The sequence below is a fragment of the Alexandromys fortis genome, unplaced genomic scaffold, assembly GCF_014885135.2.
Source record: "Alexandromys fortis isolate MF-2015 unplaced genomic scaffold, M_Fortis_MF-2015_v1.1 scaffold_1, whole genome shotgun sequence".
Lineage (NCBI taxonomy): Eukaryota > Metazoa > Chordata > Mammalia > Rodentia > Cricetidae > Alexandromys > Alexandromys fortis.
Genome location: NW_026067927.1, coordinates 16,286,918 through 16,301,115, shown reverse-complemented (window position 1 = coordinate 16,301,115; position 14,198 = coordinate 16,286,918). Strand labels below are relative to the sequence as shown.

At 38.6% G+C, this 14,198-nt stretch overlaps 1 protein-coding gene across 1 annotated transcript in view; it reads left to right on the top strand.

Annotated features, from left to right (window-relative positions):
• The window catches only part of Ap1g1 (adaptor related protein complex 1 subunit gamma 1), a 92,058-nt gene that overhangs the window by 17,105 nt on the left and 60,755 nt on the right, over positions 1-14,198 (top strand). The window contains exon 2 of the mRNA XM_050143491.1: positions 11,894-12,097. Coding sequence (XP_049999448.1) covers positions 11,897-12,097 — 201 coding nt within the window. The 5' untranslated portion in view covers positions 11,894-11,896. The remainder of the gene's footprint in view (positions 1-11,893; positions 12,098-14,198) is intronic.

The window sequence follows — 14,198 nt, the reverse complement described above, 5'->3', positions numbered from 1 at the left end:
ATTCTCCTGTTCTCATTTCATCATTTCTATTTTTTGTCTGGTCATCCCGCCTATATTTCCTGCCTGACCAATCAACATTTATTTAAAACATGATTGACAGAATACAGACAATTCTCCCACACCATTTCAGTAGTAGAGAAAATGGCTCATTCAGTTTACTTAACAGTTTTTTTTTCCAGAACCAGCTTTGCTTGTTTTGCTCTCTATGTAGTATTAATTTCTTCATTGATTTTTTAAAATATTTATTTATTTATTATGTATACAGTATTCTATCTGTGTGTATGCCTGCAGGCCGGAAGAGGGCACCAGACCTCATTACAGATGGTTGTGAGCCACCATGTGGTTGCTGGGAATTGAACTCAGGACCTCTGGAAGAGCAGGCAATGCTCTTAACCACTGAGCCATCTCTCCAGCCCTCAAACACATTTTTAGAGACTGTTCTATGTCTTTATTTTTAAGTTGGTGGGGCAGAGGCTTAGTCACGTCATTAGGCTTGGCTGACAGTGCTAATTGATGATTAGGGGTTCTGTTTTATTATTTTGGCTGTAGAGTTTCTTCACATCTGTTCTCTAATAGAAAAGCATATTTCTGTTACAGGGTCCATGTCTGAGGAGAACACAATTAAAGGTTTGACATGTTACAGCTCCTGCATCTGAGGGATATGTTATGATACTTAGAGTATGCTTTTAAGGGCTTGAGAACTTTACTTTATCTTTCCCATTTCTACTTGTCATTCAGAAATCTCTTTCAAAATCCAAGGCTCATTTATGCAAAAAGACTAGGGAAGTCAGGTGAAGAAGTTGGCTGAATAGCTCCATTTCTGGTCCTTAGTAGTTGTCCTTCTTTGTAATTTATTTTATTTTAGTTGCTGTTACTTGTAGTGTTTTATTGCCATAGAGTGCTTCACTCTCTTTAGCGCTTTGGCCAAATAAAGGCACATTCCTTATTGTTTTCCTTTGTAGTATTAGACTTGGCTAGAATTTTTAGAACAGGCTTATTTACATAGTTAGAGAGAAATACTGTTTGTTTGCTCTCTTGCACATATTTAAAGCATTATATCCCCTTTCAATTTTATTTTACCTGTTTAGAAGTTTAAAAAGGGTTTAACTTAATAGGCAACCTTTTTTTTTTTATTTGAATGTTCAGAGGATACTGTTTTTCAATCAACCACTCAGAAACTTCTTTCTAGACACCTTGACACCGCAGGTTCAGATAAGTCGAGACTTTTCTAGTCTACATCTCTGATAGACCCAGTCTGATGGCACAGAAAATGCTTGCTTTTAAGTTAGACCACGTCGGCATCATCTTTTATCTAAGAGCTTAGTGAATTTGATTAATTACTTAAAAATTCTAGATTTATTTAATTTTATATGTATGAGTGTTTTGCTTGCATGTATGTATGTTGTATGTATGTGTACCATGTATGTGGCTGGTGCCTATGGATGCCAGAAGAGGGCATCAGATCCCCCAGAACTGGAGTTGCAGACAATTGCATGCTGCTACCTGGATGCTGGGACTCAAACTTGGGTCCTCTGCAAGAGTAACATGTGTTCTTACTCATTGCTCCATCTCTTTCCAGCTCCCTAATTATTTTTGATGGAGGCCTCATTATATTGTAGAGAATAGTGATCCTTCCGTTTGAGCCAACCTAGTTGCTCAGAGTATAGGTGGACACTCCCATGCTTGATCTTACATTTTTTTTATTTGTTATTTATTTTTATTGACTGATTTTTTTTTTTAAGACAGTATTGCTATGTAACCTAGGCTGCCTTTAAATTCACCATCTTCTGCTTTATTTAGCCTTTCTAATGCTAGGATTACAGGTGTATACTGTTTTGTTTCTCTTTCTTTTGATTTAATTGATTTCTATTCTTTTATTTGTTTTTAAATTATGGTGTGTGTGTGTGTTTGCATGCACATCATTGAATGTATGTATGTTGGAACAAGAGTTGATTCTTTCCTCCATGTGGATCCCAGGGATCAACTCAGGCCTGCCAACAAGCTGAGCCATCACTGTAGGCTGAGTTTTTTGTTGGGACCTCGATTAGCTCTGTTCTGCCAGCCACTTTCATGTATTCACTCGGAGACTTATTATTGATTATTAATTATAAATGCTCAGACTTATTACTAACTAGCTCTTACAACTTAAATTAACCCATTTATATTAATATACACTCTGCCACATGGGGTTATCTCTCTGATTTTGCATCTCTTGTTTTCTCTCTGGCTGGCAACTCCTCTGACTGCCCTTCTTCCTAGCATTCTCTCTGCCCCCACAATCCTGCCTAGCTATTTTGTTTTGTTTTGTTTTGTTTTTGAGACAGGGTTTCTCTGTGGCTTTGGAGCCTATCCTGGAACTAGCTCTGTAGACTAGGCTGGTCTTGAACTCACAGAGATCGCAGGCCTCTGCCTCCCGAGTGCTGGGATAAAGGCTTAAAGGCGTGCGCCACCATCGCCCGGCCTCTAGCTATTTTATTAACAATGAGAGCAACACATTTTCACAGTGTGCAGAGGGATTATTCCACAGTACATAACCTAACCCCTTATTGGTTTTGTTTGTTTGTTTCTTTATTTTTTTAAAGAACTACGGAAAAGATCCCTGAAACATCTTTTGGTTTATCACACCCCTTTTTTTAGGAATTTAGAGTAGAAGTTTAGATTAATTTGAGACTCACTTTTTTCTTATGTAAGCAGTTAGTACTGTAGATTTCCCTCTATGACAGTGGTTCTCAACCTTCTAATTCTGCGACCCTTTAATCCAGTTCCTCATATTGTGTGACCACCAATAGCAAGGTTATTTTCATTTCTACTTTATAACTGTAATTTTGCTACTGTTATGAATCTTAATGTAAATATCTGTGTTTTCCGATGTTTTCTTCGGTGACTCCTGTGAAAGAGTTGTTCGACTCCCCAAATGGGTCTCAGCCCACAGGTTGAGAGCTGCTGCTTTAAGCACTGCTTCAGTGCGTGTGTTAACGTTTGTTTAATTCTGCATGGGATAACTCTTGTGGCTTTTTTTGTTTTTTGTTTTTTTTTTTTGAGACAGGGTTTTTCTGTGTAGCTTTGGAGCCTGTCCTGTAACTAGCTCTGTAAAACAGGCTGGCCTCTAGTTCATATTTGCCTGCCTCTACTTCCTGAGTGCTATGATTAAAGGTGTGTACTACCACCACCACCTGGCTACTGGAATAACTCTTAACAGCTATTAGTGATTACTAGTTTAGTTCTATTGTTTTCAGCTTTCATACACTATGATTTCTATTTAATTCTTTTGTGAGTCAGGACATGGTCTGTCTTTGTGATTGATTGATTGATTGATTTGGATTTTCGAGACAGGGTTTCTCTGTAGTTTTTGGTGCCTGTCCTGGAACTAGCTCTTGTAGACCAGGCTGGCCTCAAACTCCAGAGATTCGCCTGCCTCTGCCTCCCGAGTGCTGGGATTAAAGGCGTGCGCCACCACCGCCCGGCTTCTTTGTGATTATTTTATAAAATTGAAAAATATCTGTTGTATATTGTTACCAGTTTGAGGCGTCTCTAAATGCTGCTTAGTTCTGATTAGTTGATGGTGGAGTTCCAATTGTTTTCTGTCTACTAGTAGAGTTTGAGGGTAGCATGGTGCAGTTTTCTAATTGGGGTTTTGTTTTTCTTGATATATCTGTTAGTTTTATGTTGTGGGTTCATCCCTCCCACCCCCCCACTTCCCTGAAACAGAGTCTCTCTATGTAATCGTGGCTGACCTGAAACTTGCTATGTATATAGATCAGGCCAAACTCACAGAGATCCTCCTACCTCTGCCTCCTGAGTGCTGGAATTAGATGCATACAACTCCACATCAGGCCTTTCGTTACATATTTTTTAGGTAAATTGTTTAGGTGTATTTTAACTATTTTAACATTAAGAGTTGTGCTTCTTCTGTCTTTTCTTTCTCCACTGGAGGAGAGAGAGGAGGGAAGAGAATGACCTACTTACTGTCTTGGCATCATGACCATTAGTCAGGGAAAAAATTCATTGCTCTCCCCCAGCTTTCATGTGCCTGCCTGCCTCTGACTGCTGTGCTTGTGCCATAACCACCATTACTGCAGTACTGTGTAGGAGTGAGGGTGGAGGAAGGAGGAGGGAATAAAGCTGAAAGCCCAGAGGTAATTTCCCCTTTGGTTTTTGGTTCTCCTTTTCACGGAGTTCCTCAACTCTCCAGTGAGCACTTCTGGTTTGTTGCTGTCAATCCAGACTGGACAGTGCTGGAGGGAAAGTGAAAACCTGTCTACCAAGTTCATTGGAACTTGAAGTCATGCGTCTTCAGTCTGCTCACTGTCACTGCGTATGAAAGTTCTCAGGACACTGTAATGCTTTTTGTTTAGTATTTGTAAATGTGTTTAGAATGTGCGTTCTCAAACTTCCTAATACTGTGACCCTTTAATACAGTTCCTCATGTTGTGGGGAATCCCAACTATAAAATTATTTTGTTACTACTACGTAACTGTAATATTGCTACTTTTATGAATCTTAATGTAAATATCTGATATGTAGGATATCTAGTATGTGACCACCATGAAAGGGTTATTTGATGACCCCCAAAGGAGTTGTGACCCACAGGTTGGGAACTGGTGGCTTAGAGGGACAGAAAGGCATGTGCTTATTCATCTTCCCTGGATCTAGAATGTGTTTAGTTTTGATTTTAGAATGTGTTTTTCAAATTTTGACCAATTCTCTTTGTGTGTGTGTGTGTGGCAAGGGGCGGGATATGTGTATTATGGTGTGCTAGTTGAGCCAGAGTCTATTCTCTTTGTATCATATGGGTTTCAGGGATTGAATTCAAGTTACCAGGTGTGGGGGCAAGTACTTTTACCAGATGAAGCATTCCACTGGTCTTGTGCCCATTTTTTGCCATCTGAGTTAATTTTTGTTTTCAGTCTGTGCCTGTTAAGATATTATGATATATAAAGATATCAATTAATGTAGTGAGTTGTAACAGCTTAGGGAAAAAATGCTTTTTTTGTAAGCTGTAGACTGCCTAGTATTGGGCAGATTGCAGAATCACAGAGTGAGTCAAACAGGTAACTAATTCCGTGTTCTTGTACATGGTGTGTATAGATGCCAGGACCATAAATTTGCTCTGTAAAAACCTATTGGCATTTAAATTTATATTTTGCTCTGGCTTCTTCTAGTTCTCTGTCTAGGTCTTGTAGTGCTAGTAACTCTTTCCTACTGCTCTCAGAGTTTTCTTTCCTTGCACCAGCCAAGGACTTCTTTCTTCCCTGACTTTTATTTGCAGTCTCCTCGATGGGGTGGGCCTGTTGGAGAGGTACAGGACTGCTGTCTGAGACCCACCCTGGGAAGAGGCCAGATTCAGTCATCACTTGAGTTCTCTAAAGGGCAAGTAGGGTTTCCCCTGCGGAAGGGCCAATGATGGTAACAAGACTTAGAAACGCCTCTTAAGTCCTGCCTGGATGCTGTCTGTTAGTGTAAGGATTCACACTTCAGCCCAGATATTAATTCCTTCTGGTGAAAAGCTTTGAAATCAGATCCCTAGATTTTCATGGTAGAAAGAGTTACAGCCCCTAATTTTAGCCCATCTCCTAAACGTTTTTAGGGTTACTTCTTCAGAGGAGGGAATGTTGCAGTAAAGAATAGACTCTACCCCTGGGTGAAGACATGCCCCTCTACGGTTAACCCAGCTGGGCAGGTCAGTCACCTGGTTTAAGCTATGCTTAAGAAGTAGGAGAAATAAGTATCCTCACAAAGAGATAAAATACTTTTCCTCCAGAATTCCTGCCCTCTGTAATCACACCAGAGCCACCATAAGGTTCTGTTGGATTTGCCCCCTTTTCTTTTGGATCTTAGCCTGAACCTAAGTGTGCTTCTCCGGTATTTAGGCTATTTATTCTTTCTCTAATGCTCCCGTCCTTATTATGTGACTGCTTGTCTGCCATGTGGGTGATCTCCATGTTGGTCTAACTCAAACAGCATAATTTTATCACTCCCTCTTTCTCTCCTTCCTCCCTCCCTTCCCTCTTTACTCCCCCTTCATTTCCCCTCTAGGCTGTAGTCTTATAGTTTGCCCTCTTTGGGGGTGTTTCTTTCAAACTATAATAAATTCTCTTGGAGCTTAAAAAAAATCTCGCTTGTGGCACGGACTTTATTTCTGTGATTTTGTGACTGATTGCTTAGGCTTTGTTCCAGATAACTTGTTTTTCTGTTACGTAGCTTAAATTCTTGATTTTTTTTTTTTTTTTTTTTTGCCCTTTGAGTTAGATTAAGTAGATGTTCTGGGACTAGATTTAAGCTTTTTCTACAGTCTTGTGTTTGCTTTGTAGAATCATTAGGGTATTTTTAGAGAAACATTGTTTTCTAGAGCTTTCCAGCTACTTTTGGTGGTGCTGGAGTGAACCAGGTCATTATGCTTGCTAGGCTAGCTCTCTACCACTTAGCTGTACTCCTGTTCCTTCCAGTAACATTTGTTCTTGACTTTAAGACTATCTAGCCTTGAACCCATAATGATCCTCCTACTTTAGCCTCTTAAGTGCTGGGATTGCAGGCTGAGCCACCATGATTTGCCAGATAACATTTCTCTTCTCTGTGAAGGAGTTAAGTAAAGTCTACTTTTGAAAGTAGATTGGGCTTTGGGCAGTTACCACTCTTAATCACTAGTAGCTGTGTTCTTTTGATGCTTTTTAGGTACATTCTCCTGTTACATATTACATATGCAGCATACTTGTTTGCTTACCAATGTTTTATCCTAAAGTCTGTGGCATTTATAGTTAAAAAAGAAATGGCTCTTTAAGTAGATCCTTAAACTGTTCTTTAGTAGATTCTTAAATATTGAACATCTTATCAATGAGACATTTGCATGTTTAAATGCCTTGTTTAATTGAAATTTCACAATTTCTTTCCTTTTCTTCCCCTTTTCCCTTGTCCTCCCCTACTTTGTTTTCTCTCCCCCTTTCTCCCCTTCCTGTTTTTCTTCCAACCTTCCTTCTGTTCTTTCCTTGATAGGGTCTCAGGTGTCCTAGGCTGGCTTTGAACTTCTGACTTTTCTGGAGTGCTTAGATTAGAGGTGTGCAATGCCATATATGATTTATGCAGTGCTGGGAATTGAGCCCAGGCCTTCCTGTGTGCCAGGCAAACACTCTTACCAACTCCATGATATCTTTACCTGGGAGCTTTGTGATTTCCCAAAAGGTTTTGATTATGAAAATGTCATGTACACAAAACCAGACACTGAACATTAATGTATTCAGTAACGATCACATTTTTCCCATCTTCTTAATTTTTTCACCTTTTTTTGTTGTTGTTTGTTTACTTGTTTGGTTCGTTTTTGTTTCTTTTTCTGGAGCACTTTAAAATAAATCCTAGTAGTTGTATCATTTCATATTAAGGGTAATGTTCATTTTGAAGTATAAAGAGAACTCAAATACTGGAGATAGAAGACTGGTTCAGGTCTTACATCTGTCACCTATTTATTACCTTTGTGATCTTAAGTAAATTGCAGAGTTTTTGAAAGTAAGTTTCTTCATAGGCAAAATAGGGACCATGATTTCTACCTTAATTACAAAGGTAGAAATCATCTTTGGTCTAAGGAGGGCTGGCGATGTAGTTCACTTAGTAAAGGCTTGCCTAGTGTACACAGAGCTGGACTTTTCTTCCCAGCACCATATAAACTAGGCATAGTGGCACATAACTTTAATGCTGGCACTTGGGAGACAGAAACAGGAGTATCAGAGGTTTAGCAGCATTTTCAGGCCAACCTGAATGATACAAAATTCTGTTTCAGTATTAAAGAAAGAACAGGACAAATCAGATAATATAAAAATATTTTGTAAATTTCAAATGATAGACCCTTGACTATTGGGGGGATCTCAGGGACCACCAGGGCCAGCAGAGTGTTGATCTGCATGAGACAAGAATGAAATCTGATTCTGTACTACTTAGTGACTGGTGTGGATTCAACTTTTAGAGTCTGACACCAGGCAGCTTTTTAGGTATATATAAGCACTGCACTATTTTGAAGAAAGTTTCTGATGATAATTCACTCATTCTGCATGTACAACAAAGCTTAAGGCATGATTACATTGAAACTCTTTTCAAAGTACATATGACCTCTTCTGTAAAGATGGGCTATGTTGACTGAGAAACAGTGCTTAAGATAAGGGTCTAGGGGGAATGACTGAGATAAACTAAGAGTCTGGGGGACCCAGGTGTGGCCTGGCCCTACAGATGCGCAGAGGTCACCAGGCTATTAACCATATCCATTCCCAACCTGGGCAGAAAACCATTACATATCTCTTACTTTGAAGAGACAATCCTGTGTGTTTAACATTCCTAGTTCCCCTAGTGCTTGTCTGGGAGCACAAGAACCTCTAGCTATATGTCTTTGAGTCAACACAAGTTCCAGAGGGCCAATGTGACCTCTAAGAGGATATCAACACCTAGATAGCTTTCCTCCCAAATTTCCAGTGCTTTGGTCCCAACTTGAAGATTAACACTATAGGAAATTGATGAGTGAATTATCCACCTGGTGTGTTGGTTAGAACAACACTTGAAATCATTGATTTAAGAATTCAGCAGTTATTAATAGTGTACTGAAGAAGACTGATATCTTCATTTAAAGATTACAATATCTTCATTTAATTTTTCCCCCCCCCCCCCCGGTTCTGCTATGTAGCTGCTGACTACCTGGAGCTCACTAATTTTGTAACTTTTTACTATTTTAAAATTATTGAGGTACAGTATATACAAACACACAAAGTAAAATGTACTTTTTAAAATGTGTTGTCCACAGCTTGTGAATGCATGTCACCCCAGATTTCTTGCACCTAGTCAGTCTCCGTCTCTACCCTCAAGACAACCATTTCTTCCTCTTTCATTACTTTTGATTAGTTCTATTTTTCCAGTAGAGCCCTGTGAATGAGGTGAGAGTATATACTCGTACTTAATTTGCTCGACAGAATGTTTTTTAAAAATGGTTTATTGGTTCTGTTTTAGTTTAAGAAATTTTATGTTATGCATAACATTATGCACTTGTCTTTAGACATTTGGGCTATTTCTAGTCTTTTGAAATTACAAATGAAATGTTTATGAACATTTGTGTGCAAGTCTTAGTGAGAATTTAGATTTTTCATTTCTTGTGGGTAAGTACTTGTCTTGGATAATGTTGAATAGATTTTTTTTATTTCTTCCTTTCCAACAGACTCATTGTGTTACCAGTGATAATCTTGAACTGCTGATTTTGCCTCTACTTCCCAAATGCTGAAATTACACGACTGACACATTGTCTCAAGCTAGATGGATTTTCTTAATGATTATGTGCCAGATATAGTTAGCTTTATATAAAACTATCAGATTGTTTTCCAGAATAGTTGGACCACTTTTATTCCTGTGAGCAGTCTTTACCAGTTTGTTTATTCTGAACTTTAATCTTTAGTGTTTGATACTCATAGCCTTTAGTTTTAGCCATTCTATTGTTTGTAGTTTCTTGTTATGTTTTTTTCTCTCTCATCCCGACTCCAGTTTCCTCTGCCTCCTCTCTTCCCTCCCAATCTTCTTCTTCATTTCCCTTCAGAAAAGGGCAGGCCTCCCAGGGATATCAGCCAAATATGGCATATCAATTGCAGTGGCACCTCCCCTCGTATTAAAGCTGGATGAAGCTACCCAGTGAGGGAGGAAAGGGTCCCAAAAGCAGGCAAAAGAGTCTGAGAGAGCCCCTGTTCCCACTGTTAGGGGGTCCCACAAGGAGATGAAGCCAGCCAACCATAATGTATATATGGAGGGCTTAGGTCAGACCCATACAGGCTCCCTGACTGTTGGTTCAGTCTCTGTGGGCCCTTAAGGGCCCAGGCTAATTAATTCTGCCTTACTATGATTTAAACAGCATTTTCTTGTTAAGTGTCTTTCATATGCTTGTGGCTATTTATTTTATTTTATTTTATTTTGCAACAGAGTCTTATATAGCTCAGACTAACCTTGAACTTGTTATGTAGCTGATGATCTTGAATTTCTGCTCCTGCTTTTACTTCCTAAGTGCTGGGATTATAGGTATGTAGCACTATGCCTCCATGCTGCTAGGGCTTTGTGCTTACTAGGCAAGTACTCTTTGTCAGCTGAGCTAGATCTTTAGCCTCTGTGTCTCTCTAGAGAAGTGTCCTTACGAATCTTTTACCCATTTAAAAATAAGCTTGTCTTATTATTGAATTATAAAATTTATATATTCTGAATATACATCATTTATCAGAAATGCATTGTCCCTCTACTCTCATGACTTACCCTAATTTTGTTTTATTTTTATTTGTGTGTCTGTATATAGGCTTATACGGTGGTGATTGAGTGGAGATCAGAGAATAGCTTGTAGGAGTTGGTTGACTTTCTACTTGTGGATCTGGGGATTGACCTAAATTGTCAGGCTTGGAGGCAGGCACCTTTATCTACTGAGCTATCTCATTGACCCAGGATGAATTTTTTTCTCCCCAAGTAGAAATCCACGTATATTGGTACTTTTTGCTAAAGACTAGGTTTGCAACTTCATTGAACTAGTTGAGCTTTCCTGAACTTAACATTGTGTTCTGTCATTCTCCAACTCTCTCCTTAAATTCAGTTCTGCGCGATCTTGTTTGTTTTAACTTTGTAATACTCTTTAAAATTAAATAGTACAAAATTTTCAACTTTATTATTTTATTTTCCCATAAGCTTGTTTTGGCTGTTATAAAATATTTCTTTTTTTGAACTCTGACACTAAATTGGGTTACCTTCAGAGCTTGCCTTATTTTTGTCTTTATCTCACTTTTTTAAAAATTAAAAAAAAAGTCTTTGGAACCATGTTTTATTTAGCCAAGCTGGCCTCAAACTCATACCTCTAAATTTCTGATCTTTTGCGTATGCCTCTTGATGTATTGGATTAGAAACTCCCCCCCTCCCCAACCTCCTTCCCCACCGGATGTTATTGGTGCTGGGGATTTAAATTCAGGGCTCCATGAATGACAGGCAAGTACTCTACCAGCTGAGCTGCCTCCACTCCTTTATCTCAACTACACTAAAAGTGTATTTTCAAAATAACCCAGTGTACTAAAATGCTGTTTGTTGGACAGATGATTGCTTTTTAATCTGACATTTGGTTCTTTCTAATTTCTCATACTTTGCTGAGTTGAGCTGTGACTCTGGTTATGTTCATTTGATATTTTATTGAGTTGTGTTGAATTTAAGAGCAGTTGAACAGAAAACTTCTGTCTTATTTTCAAAGTCAGTCATAGGCTTTTTCAAATTACCTTAATGATTAAGTAAAAGTTTGTGCTAGTGTTTCAGTTTTCTTGTGAGATGTATAGGTATAGTATCTTCCCTTCCTTTTTGTTTGTTTGTTTGTTTTTTTTTGAGACAGGGTTTCTCTGTAGCTCTGGAGCCTGTCCTGGAACTAGCTCTTGTAGACCAGGCTGTTCTCGAACTCACAGAGATCCGCCTGCCTCTGCCTCCCCCCGAGTGCTGGGATTAAAGGCATGCGCCACCACCGCCCGGCTTCCCTTCCTTTTTGAAACATTGGATCTTGCTTTTGTATCTCAGGCCAGCTTGGAATTATGTACCCCTAGGCTGGTCTTGAACTCATGGTAATTTTCCTACCTCTGCCTCTTTAATGCTAAGATTACAGGAATGAGCCATCATACCTGGAAAACATTTATGTTTCTGTGTTTTATTTTGTTTTGTTAGCTCTTTATAGTCTTCTAGAAATTTACTAAGTCGTGCAATTTGCATATAGTATCTTTGAAGCTTATTAACAAACTTTTTTTTAATCTAAGCTGGATTTAGCAAGTCTTGTGTTCTTAAAAGCAAGTCAGTATTTTATATGGGAAGTTGTATGAATAGTTTTAGAAGTAAAACATATGAACATTTCCATTTTATGTTTTTCCATATCCAGAGGATGCCAGCCCCCATCAGATTGCGGGAGCTGATCCGGACCATCCGGACAGCCCGGACCCAAGCTGAGGAACGAGAAATGATCCAGAAAGAATGTGCTGCAATCCGGTCATCATTTAGAGAAGAAGACAATACATACCGGTGTCGGAATGTGGCAAAATTACTGTATATGCACATGCTGGGCTACCCTGCTCACTTTGGACAGGTAGGCTGAGGGGAGACCACATCTAGCAAGGCCACTTACTATTTGAATGACAACGAGTTAGGGAATCAAACCTTTCCTGACAGGAGACGCCTGTAATTGCAGTCTGAGCATTGTGGCACCAAGGATAGGATGGAGAGAGCAGTTGTGTACCTGGAAAGGCACGCTATTTCCTCATTTGTCCTTCTCACTGTAATTCTTTATGTGGATCAGAGACTTTTTTTTTAAATGGTGGCCCCAGCTTAAATATTTACTGGATTAACTAGAGGGCTAATTGTTCTGGCAGAGGACCTGGGCTATAATAAATATTTAATTAGTGTTTGCTGAATGTTTCCTTAGTTAACTTTCCTTGTGCATGATGTATGGGACAATGTCATGACAGATGCTTTTAAGTTAAAGATCTTAAGTGGATGCCAGATACTTGAATTTTGTTTTGTCCTGATTTCCTCAGGCCTTAGTTGCTGCCACTTTTGTGCAACTCATTCTGCCTGCTGATTCTCTTCCTGACACAAATGTATGTTCTTTGCTTTCTCCAGTCTGTGCATTGAGGATGATAGTTACATGTGTTTTTTTCTTTTGATGCTTAGACTTGATAGGGGGCTTAGGCTTTAGTCACAGAAGATGTATGAGTTGTTTTAAAATTTCTTAACTTTTTTTTTTCAGTCTTAAATTCTATTTTACTTAAGAATCAGTGCTACCCAGTCTTTTAAAGGAATGGACTCCAAAATTGAAAGACTGGTGCAAAACTAGGGAAGAAAAGTATTCGCATAGCCTTTCTCAGATAGCATGATACATCTGTCATGTCTGGAGGACAGTAGTCAGCCTATCTCTTTAGCTCAGTGGCTTGAGTGGAAGGAAACCTCTTGCCAACTTAGAACAAAGTACTCAGATCGGGTTTTACCAGACTTCTGTCAGTTTGTGTTCTGCTTACGTTGGGGGCTGTAAGTAGGGTCAGTGGCTTTAGAAATACGCGATTGGGCACGGGAGAACATTAGTTGTTTTGAGAAAAACTGAGGTATTACTGTAAGAAGAAAGGAGACTGGTTTAGAAGAAAGGGAGCAGCAAAAATAGTGGCTGTGTCCTGTGGATGTATTCATTCATTATTTGATTTCCATAGGAGTAGTCATAAATAGCATTATTTTCACATCTGTTAACAGTTTTCTTAAAAAAAATATAACCAGTGGCCTCCTTTGATATAGATTTTATATTTTATTCTTACAGAATTAATGGAGTCAGAGCCTAAAGATGCTAATATTTCAAGGTATAGGCTACATTAAATTTGATTCAAATGATTACTGTATACTGCATGGCATGATAGAAAACATGGACATCCATATAGTCTTGGTTGATTTTCATTTGAAGCATTAGGTCAGATTTATAGAAGTCTGATATTATAAATAGAGATTAAAAAAAGCAAAGGATAAGACTCAGAATCTCTCCATTTGGAGATGTCCACTGTTAATATCTTGTGAATAGCACATTTATATATCCTCAAGAGAGTTCTAAGGGGGGAAGCTCTTGAATTTAAAATCATAGTAGATTTAAGGTGTTGGAGATTTTATTTTGAAAAAGATAATTGTGTATGTACATGTATACACATACACACAAAGTTAAAGTTCATTTCTATAACATGATTAATTAGTGGTGGAATTCTTGCCTAGTGTATGTAAAGTCCATAGTACCACATTAGAAATAATTAGTTTCACGGAATTGGTAACTTTGACTTTTGGGGGATATTTTGGAACTTAATTATTTGATAAAACACTGAATTTTTAGTTGAAAAGTATGTATATGCAAGAAAGTGATGATAAAATTTTGGTTAAAGGGGGCTGGAGAGATGGCTCAGTGGTTAAGAGCATTGCCTGCTCTTCCAAAGGTCCTGAGTTCAATTCCCAGCAACCACATGGTGGCTCACAACCATCTGTAATGAAGTCTGGTGCCCTCTTCTGGCCTGCAGACATACACACACAGACAGAACATTGTATACATAATAAATAAATATTTAAAAAAAAATTTTTGGTTAAAAAATAAAGATCTTTCTGTTTGGGGCTAAGAATTACAATTTTAAGTCCATTACTCTGTTTCTTTTACTTACCTTTCCTTA